The 18,289-nt window shown below is 33.7% G+C and overlaps 2 protein-coding genes and 1 pseudogene across 3 annotated transcripts; 1 reads left to right on the top strand and 2 right to left on the bottom strand.

Annotated features, from left to right (window-relative positions):
- LOC120179010 overlaps positions 1–6,319 on the top strand; it is a 20,581-nt pseudogene extending 14,262 nt beyond the window's left edge.
- Positions 966–18,289, bottom strand: LOC120179008 (transcription factor bHLH106-like). 2 transcript variants are annotated; one of them, XM_039184745.1, is made up of 3 exons: positions 17,932–18,289; positions 17,029–17,479; positions 966–978 (listed from the first exon to the last, which is right to left on the bottom strand). In XM_039184745.1, exons 1-2 carry the CDS (start codon positions 18,205–18,207, stop codon positions 17,057–17,059), a joined length of 699 nt encoding a protein of 232 aa, XP_039040676.1. In that variant the 5' UTR covers positions 18,208–18,289; the 3' UTR covers positions 966–978; positions 17,029–17,056. The 2 variants fall into 2 exon arrangements, with proteins under 2 accessions (XP_039040676.1, XP_039040675.1); XM_039184744.1 differs by lacking the exon at positions 966–978 and having other exon boundaries at positions 16,918–17,479.
- On the bottom strand, positions 8,215–10,373 carry LOC120179014. Its single transcript, XM_039184750.1, has 2 exons — positions 8,365–10,373; positions 8,215–8,239 (listed from the first exon to the last, which is right to left on the bottom strand). The coding sequence occupies exons 1-2, from the start codon at positions 10,371–10,373 to the stop codon at positions 8,215–8,217; spliced, it is 2,034 nt and encodes a 677-aa protein (XP_039040681.1).

Genomic DNA, 18,289 nt, shown 5'->3' with positions numbered 1-18,289 from the left:
TGCTCAATTTCTTGTTTTGGTCGTTCAAGTCCTTCAAATAATATGCTTGAGCTTCATAAAAATCTCCACTACTCTGAATGCCCTGACTGATGCTCTTACCATAGATTGCTTTTGGTATCAATCTGGTAGGATCTTTGTCTAATACTTTTGGTATTAATATAACCGGTTCTCTATGTACAGAACTTCCCTCGATCCTCGTAGTTTCTTCAGGATGTCTTTCTTTGGCCGCATCATATTTTGTTTGATCATAAAACTTTTTGTCCATTTATGATTTCTTTCCAATATGATGAACAGTCTTTCCAATAAACACTTTTTGGTTATGCCATGATCATGCAATGCAAACAAAAGAAATCAATATAAACATATTAGAGCAATGTAACATGCATGAAAAAATAAGAAAAAATAGAACAGTTAGTATCAACTAATGGAAAAAAATCTATCTATCAAGGTATAAATCTTAACCTTATGCTTTCTAGTTCCATGCTTTGTTTGGAAAATTTAACCTAACCGCATGATTTCTAGTTCGCATGCATTTATTCAGGAAAAGGAAATAAAATAAATTAAAAGCTAGAGCTTATTTCTCCTTTGTGTATACCTACTGACAAAATTTCGGCATAGTTTCAGATCGGGAGAGTTTCTAGGGTTTATTATATGCAGGTTTTCAGTTCTAGGAGTATAGGTACTCGAACTGTCCTTATTGATGCCCTCTTGGGCTGTCAACCCTCAATCCTAGTCCATTACAGACTTTAGCGGATCGAGTTCAATTCGAGGCGATACATTTCTCTATACCTGACACGGAGAATAAATTCTCACGAAGACATAGAGCATATGAACCCCGAAAGTTACTTGCTAGATCTGACACGGAGAATAAATTCTCACGAAGACGTCGCTTTCACTCCCACTTAAAAGGGACAAACTCAATTATAGAGCTTTATGTTATGCAATGCAAGTGTTGTGTGTGAGGAGAAATGTTCAAACCTCTAACAGATAAATAAAATAATTAATACCTGAAAAAAATATTAATAAAATAATATAAAAATAATAAATAATAAAATTTTTGAAAGAAAATAATTAAAAATTAAATAAATGAATTTTTTTTCTAATTAATAGAGACAATTTATAATTAATTTCAAAGCATGACTGTTCCCCAGCAGAGTCGCCAAGCTGTCGTAACCGGTTTTCGTCCGGGCACGAAATATTATTTTTGGCGGGGAAATTGATGTGAATAAATGGTTTTGAAAAATAATTTGAGAGTCGCCATCGGCCTGTTGGGTCAGGTAGGTCGAATACCTAAAAATTATTTTTTAAAAGAGTTTTAAGAAAACACTAATAAAAAATGAATTGATCTGCGTTTATAACCAAAAATTCATTCTTTTTAATAATAAAAAGGGATTCGTGGTCGGTTACGTTTAGGGAATGATTAGCACCCCTACAACGCCCAAAATTGGTACTTTTTAATTATAAATTGTCTCTATTATTAAAATTTAAAAATTCAAAAATATATTTAATTTTTAATCTTATTATTTCAAAATTATATAAAATATATTTATTTATTTAAAAATATCAGAAAAGAACTTCTAGGTGCCTTAAGACAGCTCTTTTCTTTGATATTGATAAATATTGATTTAAATAATATTGTTTAATTTTTAATTTTAAAATATCAGAATAGGACATCCAGTTGTATTAAGACTGTCCTTTTCTTCGATATTAAAAATAAATAAATATTTAAAAAATTACTATTTATTATATATATTTATGAATATATATAAAAATATTTAACAATATAATAAAAGAAAAATACTACTAAAACAATATATTTAAAAACAATAAAATAAATGAAAACATTATAAAATAACTGACTAAATTATAGTAAAAATAAAATCAAAAATCTAATTCATAATTAATCAAAATTATAGGGATTAAACATGCTATTTTCTTATTTAATAATTTAGTGACTAAAATATAAAGTTTACAAGTTCGGAGGACTGCGGACGGTGTTTAACTATTTTATAATTACGCGCATAGTCCTTCTCGAAACGACGTCGTTCGGGAAGGACTATAAAAGTCCAAAACCGGCTGGCCCGAAGGGCCAGCTTCATTTCATCATTTTCCTTCTCTCTCTCTTCTCTGAGAGAGAGAATTTTCTCTCGCTTCTCTCTAAAACAGAGAGAAGCCCAGCCGGCCGTTAGCCGGCGTTCGTCCGCCGTCAACCGCCGCCGCCGGCCACCGTCTTCGGTGGCCGGAAATTTTTTTTTTTTTACATCTAAATGTAGATCGGACCGTCCTAATGACGGTTCCGATGTTTTTTTCCGTTAAACAGCTCCCAATCGGAGCAAATCTAAAAGAATACCTTCGGCTTTTCGAAGGTTTTGGTGAGATCTGACGTTTGGCCTCCTCGGTAAGTCTTTCTCCTCCTTTTTCTTCTGTTTTTGGTTGCTGGATGTTTGACTGAGATCGTTGGTTTAGTAGGTTTTTTTTTTCTCTGTTTTTTTTCTTTCTTCGATTCTGTCTCTCCCTTTTTTTTTTTTTCTGTCTCTCCCTTTTTTTCAGGTTGGGGTGGTGGCTTTTATAGCCACCACCGGTGTGGCTGTCGGACCGGTCCGATGAGGGGGTCTCGGTGAGTCACCGGACTACCAGTGGTGACTCACCCCGTAGCCATGGCGTGGACGGCTGGTGTTCTAGCTTCTGGAGTCTTCGGTTGAGACGTGGCAGCAGCGGAGGCGGCGAGATAGCAGCGGCGGCCGCGTGTCCCTAGGGTATCAGACCCTAGGGTTTCCATCTGGGGCAATCTGGACCGTTGGATCTCTCAGATCCAACGGCTGTGATGAGGCGGCCGGCTAGATTAGGGTTAGGAAACCCTAACTGGAACCCCAAATGTTTAGGGTTTCTGGTTTGATTTGGACCGGTTCTGGTTTGTTTGTAACTGGGCCGGTCCAGTTGTAATTGGTCTGTAATTATTTATTTTATATATTTATTTAATATATTTAATAATAATAATAATGATGATAATAATAATAATAATAATAGTAATAATAATAATAATAATAATAATAATAGTAATAGTAATAATAATAATAATAATAATAATAATAATAATATGGATAAAAAAAATTAGTATCTTCAGAAGCTGCTCTCAACCTGGAGTTGGGGGCAGCCTACTACCCTACCTCCCCCTTACCCCATTACATATGGAAATAAGATTTTGTTGTTATTGTTGTTGTTGAATTTTGAATTGTGATGGACGGAGGAGAATTCATGGCTTTTTATGCTTGTTATAAGTATAGTGTAACTTAGTATATTGTTTTGTTGTCTTTTATGTCCTCAATTGGTCTTCCGAGGAAATAATGGTTTTATATCGACTGAACGGTTCACGTCGTGATGAAGAGTACTTATTCTTTTAGCAAGTGTTAAGGTGATATGGTTGTACCTGATAATTGCCCGTCTGCGGGTGCACTTCAAGCTTGTATTTTTAATATTTGCCAAGGAGAATTCATGGTTCGTTACAAGTATTGGATGCTGTTAATATTACTAAGGAGCTGAGTCAAGGAGTTAATATATTGTTTTGTCGTCTTTTATGTTATCAGTTTGTCATCTGCAGAATGAATGGTAATATATTATTATTATTGTGAGAATATTCAGTCGGCCTCGTTATAACTTTGAATGTAGATTTTTTTCATGCTGTGTTACTGTGAGATACTCCTATGTAGCTTTTTCTTCTTGTCTAGGAATATAGACCCGATCTTGTTGAATCATATCGCCTTACAATTGAACATGTGGTTTTAATGACATGGATTTTCAGTGGCACAGAGGCAAATGCCGTTCGTTCTTCTCAAATTCCGGACTTTGGATCCCTTGAGAATTTTCGAATAGAGGATGCTACTAATCTGACCAGAAGTATGTAATTACGGGCTTCCATTTACTATTAACGGGCATATGCAAGCATTTGATTTTATATTTCATGGAAAACGAATTGCTTGATGTATTACACTACTTGATTATTCAGCAATTTTTTTCTTCGTTTTATATGGACTTTAGTTGGCATATACTTTCAACTGATAATATTCTTGTATTTTAGATCCTTTATTTAATCAAATAAAGTCAAATAGACAGGCATTAGCTGATGCTCAGTTTGGTGCTTTAAGCAAGGTGGGCATCCATTTCCTTTCGGAAATTGTGTTTTTGCTTCAAACTTTTGACATAAATTTAGTTACTGAGAATTCTTTTGTGTGTGTGCGCGCGCGTAAGACACTTGCATCCGCAGACAGCAATCACTCTGCTGCTGTTGTCGGGTCCCAACCATTACTGCTTCAGATGGATATCCCACCAAATCTTGCGCATATATCAGTTGGTCGGGAGAACTGGGGGGACTCCAATATGGCCGATGGCAGCCCCAGAACTGATACGTCAACGGACGATACTGAGGAGAAGAATCAAAGGGTGATGCCTCTTACTTCAATTTGATGTATAAATGTTTAAGATCACAGTGTTTATAACCCTTGCTTGTCTGAATATACTTTTTCTTGCATCGTTGAGAAATAATTAAAAGAAAAATGTATTTACACGTACATAGCGTGCGCATGGGCACAAATGTATTTATTGTGTGGGAGAATCTGTTTACTGGCTAATACTGACTCTTTGTTGACCATCCTTTTCTGCAGTTTGGAAGAGGTCTAACAAAAGCTACTGTGGCTCGGATTCTAGTGACAGGTCAAAAGATAAAACGGATCAGAAGGTCGTTTTTTTTAAAAAAAAAATAATCTCAGTGATCGAAAATGTCTTATAATATATGATTAATTTTGATGAATTAATCATATTTCCTTCTCAATGACTATTTTGCAGACGTTGCGTAGGCTTGCTCAAAATCGTGAGGCTGCAAGAAAAAGCCGGTTAAGGAAAAAAGTATTTCCTTTACTGAACTTATTTAATCTTTTCAACTTATAATGTTTATATACTCAATATTTTATTATATTCTTGTGGCAATTATTCATCGAGGTACACTTTCTTTGTGTCTTATTATAAATTAGGGAAAATTATATGTTTAGTACCTAAACTATCATTTTTCATCCATTTTAGTACCTAAACTTTTAATTTTTTCAAAACCATACCTAACGTTTAGTTTTTATTTCGTTTTAATACATTGTCGTTAAAAACATAAGAGGTTACTTATAAAATCCTCTACGAAATTGTGTTGAAATTACACCATTACGTACCCCATCTTACTCATAGTCTCATACCAATTCCCCCTTTTGGACATATAAAAATAGGAAAAACATCGTTATTACCCGTCATGGTTTTGGTCGGAAACGTGAGGAAACTCTTGCACGTATTGGATGGACATGGATATGAACAACAGAATAAAGCTTAAATGCACCGATGGCTGAGGCACTTCATTTATTTACGACAATAATTAAATCCTGTATATAGAACTTATTAGTTTACATTCCTTTATTCTTAATCCCTTTTCTCTGCCTTTAAAATCTAGGCATATGTGCAACAACTAGAGAGTAGTCGACTGAAACTGACGCAACTTGAGCAAGAGCTGCAGCGAGCTCGTCAGCAGGTCTGCTTTATGTTATCCGGTTAATATCGTGATGCATGTCATATGCTTTCATCGATTTTCTGGGTGCTAGTGCTGTCTATTATGCCTCACTTTTCTTTGTTTTTGCTTCTTTCACTCCAGGGTATATTCATTTCAAGCTCCGGAGATCAATCTCGATCAATGAGTGGAAATGGTATGCCAGCTCTATTTTCATCATTGGAATTTGAAAAATGGTATTTGTGATTTGCTGTTAGGGGCTCAGAGTTCAAGTAATTATTGTTTGAGTTTGTTAAATACGTTCCGTACAATAGTTTTTAGCCTTGTGGATATTATGTGTTAGCTTTGTCAACTTTTGTTCCTGAAACACAGAGAAGAGGTACTGTTTCATGTTAGCCAAGTTATGGTATTTTAATTCTTGGGGTAGAAAGTTCATCGGTTTTAAGTGGGCATAGATGCTATTATTTGGAACATAGAAGGCCTGTTTTATGTGCATTTACAACCTTCAGTCTTTGTGTTGCAGTAGGTATAAGATTATCGAATAGATCTTTTTTCCCGTTATTGGATTTTGATCGATTATTAAACTAGTGCGGTAGTCATTGGCATCCATCAGCGATATCATATGATATTGACTGCTGTGCAGGTGCCCTGGCATTTGATGCCGAGTATGCACGGTGGCTAGAGGAACACAATAGGCACATAAGTGAGCTGAGGGCTGCTGTCAATTCGCACGCTGGTGACACTGAACTTCGCACTATTGTCGACAGCGTCATCGCTAATTAAGCAAAAGACTGTGTTTCTCTACGATTTGAAGAACTGTTAAGCTAATTAAAGCAACCCAAATCTAAACAAAGGAAACCCCAGCAGATAAAACATAGAAATCACATCCAATTCAAAGCAAAACCCTAGATTTTTTCTACCCACCAGGCCACCACCACCTCCCGATTTCATACAAGCGATTTGGAGCAATTTCAAACTGATTAAGCTACTCGAAATTGAATAAAGGCAACGATAATAGATTAAAAACGAGAACTTTACCTCCAATTCGAAGCAAGAGGCATTGATCAGTGGCGAGTTCCAATTTGGAACCTAAACCAAAGATTTAAGTGAAACCCATTACATAAAAAACACCAACGATCAGCTTTGACTCATTAGATTTAAAGACTGTTTCAGAAATTTGCAGTAAAATCCCTGAAGATATGAACAAACAAAGTGCGAACAAAAGCAAAGCTCTCATCTTTCTCTGTTTTGGTAATAAAAAACTGTTTTTCTCTTCATGCTGCAGTTGGTAGAGCACAAGGTTCTTAACCTTGAGATCGTGGGATCGAGTTCCACGGAGGGCATTTCATAATTTGGAGGTCTCCTACGAAAGCTGCTTTCAACCTGGTGTTGGGGGCAGCCTACTATCTTACCTCCCCTTATTCCATACATATGGGAAAAAAAGGGACAATCATTTTTTCTCTTGATGCGTTTCATAATTTAAAGGGTAAATAACCCCTTTAGTACCTAAAATATCAGTTTTGATTCATTTCAGTATATAATCTTTTTATTTTTTTTCAAAATCATGCATAAAATTTAGTTTTTGTTTCATTTTAACTCTCCGCATTAAAAATTTTAGTTTTTGTTTCATTTTAGTATCCGTTCAAAATTCAACATTAAGTTTTGAAAAACTTGAAAGTATATGTACTAAAATGTATAAAAACTGATAGTTTAAGTACTAAATGCATTAAGTTTTTAACGACGGGTACTAAAATGAAATGAAAACTAAACGTTATATATGGTTTTAAAAAAATTAAAAATTTAAGTACAAAAATGGACCAAAAAGTTAAAGTTTATGTACTAAATGTGTAGTTTATCCAATTAAAAATTAGGTAAACTAAGTTCATATCTCTTACTTTATGCGGCGTATCGGTTATATTACTAAACTTTCGATTGTTTAAATTATAACACTAAACTTTGATTTTGATTTTGAGTATATCACGGGGTTAAATTTTAATGGTACGATGATGTGGATGGATCCTTTCGTCATTGTGATGATGTGGACAAAATGATATCGTTTTAAAGCGGTTATTGATACCTAAAACGACGTAAGCACCAATATTTAAGGATGTATCTATTTCACCGCCGAATTTCGAAAAAAATCTAGTTTTAGACACTGAACTTTCTCATTTGTCACGAACAACTAATCATCTCTTGTCATTGATCGTCATTCGTGACAATATTGATATCAAAATATTCATTGAAACACTCCATCCTTCCCAGGAACCTCCTTTGATTTCCATTAATCCATTTAACGGTATTTATCGGTGCGACGGTTGCCGTGGCCCGTACGATGTTTCGTACGCTTATTTCGATTGTACGACGTTCTTCCATAAAAAATATCTTGAACTACCCTCTACAACCTATCACCCTTGCCACCGTACGCACCAGCTTTCGGTTGTTTTCGATGACTCCGATATTGACATATGATTACAGACACTTGAAACCAATCTGAATAATTAAATCTAAAATCTGACTGTCAAATAAATACTTGAATCAAATACGATACAATCAAACCAAATCAAATTAACACAACATACAACTCCGACATAGGATAACGATCACTTAAAAGCCAATCCTTTTCAAGCACTTTAAGTGTATATGTGGCGATGAGAAGTATAATGTGGCCGAGAATTCCTTCATAACCCCATGGCCCACCTTATCCTGTTACAATCATGAAGACAGAGCAAAAGTAAAGTTGATATTAAAACAATATTCAAGATAATAATAATAGCAACGACGATGTCCGTCATTGAAAAAACAAAAAACAAGAGGAGCTCATAACATACCAACAATCGATGTGAACGATATAATCACATTCGGTACACTTGAGAACTTCACCTTGGCAAGGCTTAACGCATCCCGAGCAATAAGAATAGCCGTCAACAACCTTGCCTACATAATTGAGATGGACATGACGGTGGGTGTGAAACGCTGAAAAAGTGGTACCATCTTTGAGAAACGGATATCCTCCGAGAGCACATCTGGAATGAACAGAATTATCGCAAGTTGAACAAGAATAATACAAACGGTATGCATCTCTCTTCTTTTCACAAACATCACAACGAAACTGTTCTGGATCATCTTCCCCATCTTCATAACTCAATTTCAGTAAGTGGCGATCACATTTGTGTCCAACTTCAAGCGGTAATGTGATGCATGCAAAGTCTAAACTAAAACTGCACTCCTTACATCTGAATGCACCAACATACTTATGATCGTGACCACAACCGTTGCATTTCCCTTCGCATTTTCGATCAAAAAAGAGCACGTGTTGGTGCCCTTCATTCTTGATGGTATAAGGAACTGCGGCACACCTTAGGCAAAACATATGGCCTCTGATATCACTATAAAACAAACCACCGCACAAGCGATCATACAAGCTACACCGTCCGCAATTACGGGCTTCAAGGGTGATGGCGGGTAGTTGAAACCAGTGATGTTTGATTTTGGGTAGCTCGGCACAGGTTTTGTGAAGGAAGAAATCGCACCTGGAACAATAATAAAACGGGGTCGAGATAGGCAACATGCACCCGTCGCAAGCTCTATCATCGTCCCCTTTTATAATGTCTTCTAACACCAGATTGTGCTCATGGTTGAAATGATGTACCTCCGTAGCTTCGCCAAACTCATTCACCTTGATAACACGGATGCTGGAAGAAGAATCCGTAGCATCATCCCTATCTCCATTTTCTTGATCAATTATGGTGTACAAGGAATCATCCTCCAACACACATTTCACGTGAACCACAAAATTGAAACCTTCCTTCGAACAGCCGTAACATCCATACTCCTTTTTCACGCGTTCGAAACAAATTTGGCAATCTCCAGCTTCTCCCTTTTCAAGGAAATACTTGTGGACAAGAACATCATCATGTCGAGCGGCTTTGATCTTCCGCGGCAACGAAGTGCAACTTTTATGGACTTGAAGGTGGCATGTAAGACATACATAGGAAACAAACCTACCAATGGTGCCACATGCATTACAAATGAATGGATCAATTCTATAAAGCAGGGAGAATTGGTGTTCATGATTCCTGTTAGCTTCAATAATAGGTCTGGGTCGAATGCATTCAAGGTGAATATCAAACTTGAAAGCCAAACAACGATACAAAAGATTATCACTATCATTCTTTTGGCAGACTTCACAAAAGAAATTGTTTTCCCTAAAGTGAAGAAAGAGAGGGTGCAAACGGTGGCCAGGGTGAGCAGTTTCTGTTGGTAAGTTATGAAAACATTTTGAATGAAGTTTAATCTTACAAGCAACAGAAACATAAATGGGACCCATTAAGGATTCTTGACACCATGAGCAACAGGCTGTTTTGAGTTCATCTTTATGGTTTTGGAGGAAGATGAAGGGAAGCTGGTGGCCATCATCTTTGAACTCATACTTTGACTTGTTTTCTCTATCAATCAAATTCCAAGAAGACACACCACATTTGGTGCAGAGACAAAACTCGTCACCACAACTGAGACAATTATAAAAACGAAACTTACATGTTTCCTTGCACATCGCACAAGCTCTCCCTCCATACGGCACCTCTGGTGGTGGCTTAAGCAAAAGATAAGAGTGTTGGGGATGCAAAGGGTGTCGGAAAATGAAATTGGGTATTTGGGCACATTCCGGATGGAGGTGAAAATAGCAGTGTACACAACTAAAGGTTGAGGCAGATATGATCACTTCCCCGCACACCGAGCAAAGAGGTTTCTCATTCTCATCGCCTTGCGCTTCAACCAACACCATGGGATGACCATGCAAACAATAATATATAGTCTGCTTTCCCATGTCCATCGACATTTTCGAGTAGTGAATGTGATTTAGACGATTAATGAATGAGGGAACAAAAGAAAGCAAGAAAGAAAGAAAGAGTTCTGGCTTTGTTGATGAATTGAATCTTCATCATCGTTGCCAAATATAAAGACTCGTTTATGCTTATCTTTTCCTGCTTATGCACTTCATTCTTTCCCCGATTAAATCAGTCAATTATAACCTTGGAATAAACGCTTTAGAATGTAAATTTTTGGAATACAAGCAAAGAATTTTACTTTCATGGTCTTCCTTTTTCTTTTGTCTAAAGCACTTAGGCCGTGAAATCATTAAATGCAAATTTAATATTTAATATTTAATATATATATATATTGTAAATACGGCAATTCTTACAATAATTTACGTGTATTTCTCCATTAGTGTGACATAATACTATACATCATCAAAAAAATTTAATTTATAAAAAATATATTATTATAAAATAGTGTAAGGTAATATAAATTGACACGTGAATAAAAATAATCAAACAACAATGAATACATTTGCATTGATTAATAGGCTATCACATCAATTTTGTGAAAACAAATTATTAATTTATTTAATATTTATGTTAGATGTACATCAATTTAAAAAATTATTTTATTATTATTATTATTATTATTATTATTATATGACATGGCATATTAAATATAAAAATAATTTAAAATAAATAATATATTATTATTATTATTAAATTTAAAATGATTTAAAATAATCATTGTCCCTTCTCGTTACCCTCGATCACCGTTTAGGTTTAATTTTATATTTAAATTATTTTTATATTAAATAATAATAATAATAAAGGTGATGTATCAAGATAATAATAAAATAATTCAGACTAAAATATGAATAATTCAAAGTTCAGTGAGTAAATTGAAAAAATTGAAAGTGTAATGAATAAAATAGGAGAAAGAATAAAGTTCAGTGATGAATGATGTAGTTTATCCTAATAAAAATAATCAAGCAACAACGAAGTACATATGCATTGATTTGTAGGCTATCATACCAATATTGAAGATAATTCTAGCCATGATCACCCTTTCACTTTGTTATTAAAACCAAATAACCCCTTCTTTTGTAATGCATGTGGCGAGCAGGGAGACAATGTTTCCTACATTTGCTCTACCTGCAACATTCAAGCCCATAAAGGTTGCACTTCGTTTTAAAAATTATATTAATATACTAAATTAAAACCAGGGCCCATAAATATTAATATATTAAATTAAAAGCAGAGCCCGTAAATTTATTTCTTATTGACTTATTAAATTTTTTTTTCTGAAAATAAAGTGTTGCAATTGACTTTGACAAATGCATTCATGTCAGCGCTTGAAGTTCTTGAGTTTGTTAAAGCTAGAGATTGTTATCCTAATGTTTCATTTGCTTATCGAATCTTATTAACAATGCTGGTAACGGTAGCATCCGCGGAAAGAAGTTTTTTCAAAGCTAAAATTATTGAAGAATTACTCGAGGTCAACAATGTCACAAGAAAGATTGAATGGGCTAGCTATGTTATATATTGAGAAAAATATGTTGGAAAACATTGATGCTGACACTATCATCAATGATTTTGCATCAAGAAATGTTCGAAGGCAATGTTTTTTATAAGTATTTATATGCTTAAATATGTTTTTGACATTTTTGATATTGTAATGAATTAATATTTATTTAATTTAATAAAAAATTAATTAAAATTTTATATTGAATATTTTTTAATATTATTTTAAATTAAGGCCCAATTTTTTTAATTTTGCCCCGGGCCAAGAAAAAGTCAAAACCGGCCCTATTCGTATTATCAAGGAAATCAAGGTCAGGGATGATGTGGTAGCAGGAGAGATAGAACATGTTAGTCATGAGCACAACTTAATACTCTCGGATGAGTTTAAAGAGAATAAACTTTGCAATGGGTGTGTGCTACCTCTCCTATCCTCATTTTATTATTGTCCACACTGTGATTTCTTTATCCACAAGACGTGCTGGGTTACCAAGTCGAGTCAAGTATTTTTCACTTTGAACTCGATCATGATTCAATCTATGCCCGAATTAAAAAAAATTAACTTAGGATCGAATCCTTGGTGATATGTTTTTTTCCTCAATTTATATAGTGATAATTACTATAATATCTAGCTCTCTATATTTTTCAATTACATACTTATTTCACCGGATAAAATAAAAATATATATTTATATGGAATAGAATTGGATATAGATTTTTATCGACTTAAAAAGTATATCAAGATTTGAATCAAATGAAACCTTCCTTAGTTCGAATCAAATCAAATTTCAAATGAATAGATATATTTTTTAAGTCAAATCGAGTTGATAAGAAAAACTCATCACAACCTGAATCATAACTATCCTTATTCAAAGTTCAAAAGACCCTAACATTTGTAAACATGGTCTCTTTGCACAAAGTAGTATATCTTCATAAGTTTTTTCAATCATTAACAACAAACACTTTGTAAATATAACTGTTCGAACCTAAAATCTTAAATGAAAATAATGTTCTCTTTAATCGCTATGATCGTTCAATAAATTAAAAATTGGATCAATATGAGTTAAGTATTTTTCACTCTAAACTTGACCTGTCTCAACCTGAACCCGAATTTTAAAAAAATAACTTAATATCGGGTCATAATTCATCGAGTTCAGGTCAAATGTTCATCTTTAATGATATATTTTTTCTCTGTATATTTATAGATAGTTATTATAATATTTATCTCTATATTTTTTAATTAGATCCTTATTTTTCAAGCTTCGAATCAAATGAAACCTTCTTTAGTTCGAATTAAATCAAATTTCAAATGAATACAAATATTTTTCAAGTCAAATCTAATTATAAAAAACTCAACTAAACCAGAATCATAACTAGGGATGGGCATGGGATCTGAACCCAATTAGTTTCGATCCGATCTAATCAGGTCGGGTTTTTTTAAATTGGATTTGGATTGGATTCGAGATTAGGGTTACCGAGAAAAAATATATAATTTTACATTATATATTTAGTGATAATTACAATAATATTGCTCTATATATTATTATTGTTATTTTCAATTAAATCTCTATTTTTATTAAACAAAAATAATATTTTTTATTATTTTGAGTATGATCGAGTCGAGTTCGGATTTTATCTCAAAAAGTTAGGTCGGGTTCAAGTCGGATAGAGGTTTAAAGTTTAGGATTTAAAATTTAGAGTTTAAAATTTAAGATTTAAGATTTAGAGTTTATGGTTTAAGTCGGGTTCAAATCGGATAGACGTGCTCATCCTTGATCATAACTATCTTTATTCAAAATTCAATGCATTATGACGTTTGCACATATGGTCATTATGCATGAGGTACTACTTGTTCATAAATTTTTTTAATCATCGACAACGTATACTCCATAAATATAACTGTTTAAATTTAAAATTTAAAAAATAAATATTATTCTATTTAATTACTGAAATTACTTAATAAATTCAAAATCGACTAGAATTTAGATTGAAAGGAAAGAAAAGAAAAGGGCACATACTTTGAGAAAGAAAGGTAGGGAGATGGAAGCAATGATTCCATGGTGGAAATAAGAAGGGAGAGATGACAGGGGGAGACAAAGACGAGCAGAGATTGCACGTCTTCCCGACATTATTCACTTTGTTTTTCTTTTGTCTCCCCCCTCTTCTTCCTTCCCTTGAAATTGTGAACCAAAAATGTCGTTTTTTCTCTTCTCCTCACACACCATTATTTGTTGCTTTCTTCTTGTCAGCCTCCCTTTATTCAGGCCTTTCTCTCCTCTTCATTTTTCATTTTATTTAAAGTATATTACTAAAAATAACCCTCCAACATTTATTAAAGTATGATTTTACCCCCTAACATTTTACTTTAGGACAAAAAGTTTCATCTATAGATGAAAATCATTAATTAACACGCGATTAACGTTTCAAAATAGGGTTTTAATCTAAAATGAAATATTGAGGGCTAAACTTAGGGATGGTCATGGGTCAGGTCGGGTCAAATTTTTGGTCCACCCGACTTGAACCAAATGGTTGTCTCTTGTTCCCGTATGTAATGAGATAAGAGGGAGGTAAGATAGTAGGCTGCCCCCAACACTAGGTTGAGAGCAACTTCCGTAGAAGACCTCCAAATTATGAAATGCCCTCCATGGGACTCGATCCCACGACCTCAAGGTTAAGAACCTTGTGCTCTACCAACTGAGTTGGATGGTCATTTCTACACCCGACTCGAACCGAAAATTATAAATCCTCCACCCAACAGGAACCCTACTCGAAAAATATGCACCTTCCACCCGAATCGATTTTTTGAGATAAAACTCGATCTGACCCGAAATAATATGTTTATTAAAAATGTTATTATTATTATTCAATAAAAATAGGAATTTAATTGAAAAAAATAATATATAGAGGGGCATTATTGTAATTGTCCCTGAATATAAGGTAAAATTACAATTTTTTTCAAATCAGGTCAGATATTTTTCACCCTAAACTCGAATTTGACCCAAATTGACCCGAATATAACCTCAAAAAAATTTAACTTGACCCTAGTTTTTTATAATTAAAAAAATGACCCGATCGAATCGGGTCAGAACCCGTCGGGTTTGGGTCTCACGCCCATCCCTGACTAAAATACCTTAGAAAAAGATTAATGGACAAAATGATTATTCTGTCAAATGTTAGGTGTGCTTTTACTTGAAAATATTCCAAAAAATAAAATAGGTACAAAATGACTATTTTGATAAATATTGGGGATCAATTTTGACATTATGCCTTTATTTAAACTCAAATTAAGTTATTACCTTAGATCATCTATTACATTTTTATTTATAATAATAAAAATAATAAAAATATAAATATAAAACTAATCAACAAAAGTAAACATATTAAAATATGGAGCAATTGTTTTTTAAACCACAAAACATAAAAAGATAAGAAACAAAATATTAATCTAAGACGCTTAAAAATGGTAATATATGTTCTAAAGACCACGAATTATTTGATAATGTACATTTAAATATTTGATAATCTCTGATACTCGAACCTGATAGCTTTAAAAATAACAATTATTCTTTTAATCAAGTTCGTGCAAATAAAATAAGAAACTTTATTAAATTAGAAAAAAGTGCGATAATATTTATTCTAAACGTGATTTATGATTTAATCAATTCACGATTAAATTCTAATCCTAATATTTTTTTTATAATGATAAGTTTTTTATTTGTAAAGGAAACTATAAATAAAAACTTATCATTATACGAATTAAATTTCTTCATCGGCATCGTAGATCTTCATTTTGATATTTATTTTAAGTGAATTTATTTTTAATCATCTTGAATTCGATCAAAGAGAATTTGAGTCACACAACTCTTAACTTCAATAAACTTTCCAATATAAATTTATTTTAAATTTTTTGATTCGAGTTCGATCGATTCGAACAATTCCTCCTCGTTGCCGATAAAAGATTGTTTTTTTCCCCTTTCCAAATTCAGTGTTAGAAAAATAAATGGAGAGTGAGGGAAGAAGCATTACCCTCTACGTGATAAACATATACGTAATAGACAAAATACGTGATCTTCCCAAACCATCGAAACTCACGCAAGCGACTGCTTTTTACAAACAAAACGACACCAACCAATTAATTTCATATAAATATAAGTTCAGATGATTGGATTTTATTCTTCCTACCCCTTTTCAACTGCAGATTCTCATGTCTAAATCTCATAAATCCATCTGTCTCCTATATTTATATTTATTTTTATGGCATGATATCAAAATTACCCTAATGTTTATCAAAATAATTATTTTAGTCCCTCAACATTTTATTTTAGGGCAAAAAAAACCCCTAATATCTAAAAGAATATGATTTTGGCCCTTACTCTTTTTTCTGAAGCACTTTGGCCCTTAATGTTTCATTCACAAGTAAAAAGACCGCTATTTTGAAGTGTTAATAAGATGCTAACAAAGGGTTTTTAATTTTCATCGTTTTGTCCCAAAATGAAACATTGTGGACAAAATACTCAAAAAAATAGGGGTCAAAATAAATATTTTCGTAAACATTGGGGTTAATCTTGGTATTATGCCTATATTTATATAAAAGGTAAGATTCAATTGTATAATATAAAATTATTTTTTTACTAATTTAAGTGTGTTTAATGAGTAAAAATAATCAGTTAAAATTAATAGTAAAAAATGATAACATATTCACTGAAAAAAACAAATGGATAATTTCAATCGTCTATTTTTACTCATCTTACAATATAAGACTACATATGTACATTGTAGAAAATTGTTTAGTTTTACATCTTTCATGATCACAGCATCAATAAAAATAGACATTTAAAATTAACAATAAGAAATAAGATGTCTATATATATATATATATATTATTAATCATTTATTTTCACTCGTTAACTTTTTTAAAAATATGTAAAACTAAAATTACGGGGTGTAAGTGAATCCAAACCTTAAATATATTGTGTTTATCTAAAAACAGAGCTAGAATGAAATTAAAACCATAAATTTACCATTTATATAACAATTTCACAACACACAAAGATAAATCCTAAACTCACCGTACAATCAAGATGCATGTAAAACCCTAAACACAAAGATAAGCTCACTCTAAAAGGGCAAAAGGTTGAAGATGAGATTTTTAAACAATGGCCATGGACAAATATATAAGGCCACTACAACATCATTTTATGGTCCAACACTCGTCTCCTTTTCGACCTATTGCTCGTATTCGAACGCTCGAGCAAAGACTTCAACGCGTTTTGCAAGAATTGGACCGATTCGATGCTGTAATCCTTGTCAGCGGCGACGATCAGGACGTTGCGTATACGTCCCCCGAGCGTCGCCATCTCGGCCTTAAGGGTCTTCAAGTGGAGGGAATTCAAGATGTCGATTAGTTCCGGAAGGAGATCGGATCGATCCTCGCAACAAAACGAGGCCTTGAAGATCAACCTCCCGTCGTCGGAATAATCAGACGAGAGCACGGTGATCTCGTCGGTCTCGGACGGTAAATTATCGAGCTCCGTCGTCTCGAGAGCTTGTTCTTTTAGTTCCTTCACTCGTTGGACCACCTTTGCTAGAAGTGAAGCCTTGTCTGTCTGAAGAAAAAAAATTGAATCAAAAAGCCTATTCACTTTGAGTCGAAAGTTACAATGATGAATTAGGGTTTACAAGTGACTAAAATAGATAATTTGAATAATCGAATCGATTAAATTATTTTCGGTTATCGGATAATTCGATTCTCGTTATTTTTCGACTGATTTAAACACCGAAACGACTACAAATAATTGAGTTAGGAAAACGTCATGTCATTTAGCAATTCGTGGGCCGTGGTCAAAAGAAATTCATCGCCTACTGTTATTTTTTCCCGAGAAACAAACAGTCAACAAACTACAGAAACAAGACAGAGAAAGAAAAAAAAAAGAAAATCAACGTTCAACCATGCACATCAAAAGAAGACTTAAGCCAATCATAATCTAAATTCAAAACCCATTTTTCTAAAAGCTTCAAATCACTTAAATGAAATACTATATATATATATATATATTACCTTAGAATTACAAGGAAGAAGAGTTCTGAGCCTGTTGAGATGAGAATTAATCCTCTCCCTTCGCCTTTTCTCAGCCTCCTTATGGTTCTTCAAGGCGGCGAGAGCTTTATCCTGCGGCGTCGTTTCGCTCGTAACGCCGGACATCTCCAATGGGTAGTACGTGGAGGAACTAGAGAAGCTTTGCATGGTGGCTGGAAAACCCGAACTGGTCGGAAACCCTCCGACGACGCCGTTCTGAGCGAGGAACCGGTAGAGCTCGAAATTCTCCGGTTGCATGCCTTTTCCGAAGGGTGTTTTTGTTTGACTAAAGACTTGTGTTTTTTTCTAAGTTGGAAGTGAAATCAAAATGTTTTCGAAA

Source organism: Hibiscus syriacus, unplaced genomic scaffold (assembly GCF_006381635.1).
Source record: "Hibiscus syriacus cultivar Baekdansim isolate YM2019G1 unplaced genomic scaffold, ASM638163v2 tig00112395_pilon, whole genome shotgun sequence".
NCBI lineage: Eukaryota > Viridiplantae > Streptophyta > Magnoliopsida > Malvales > Malvaceae > Hibiscus > Hibiscus syriacus.
Note: the sequence above shows the minus strand (reverse complement) of the source record. Positions and strands in the feature narration are given on the sequence as shown.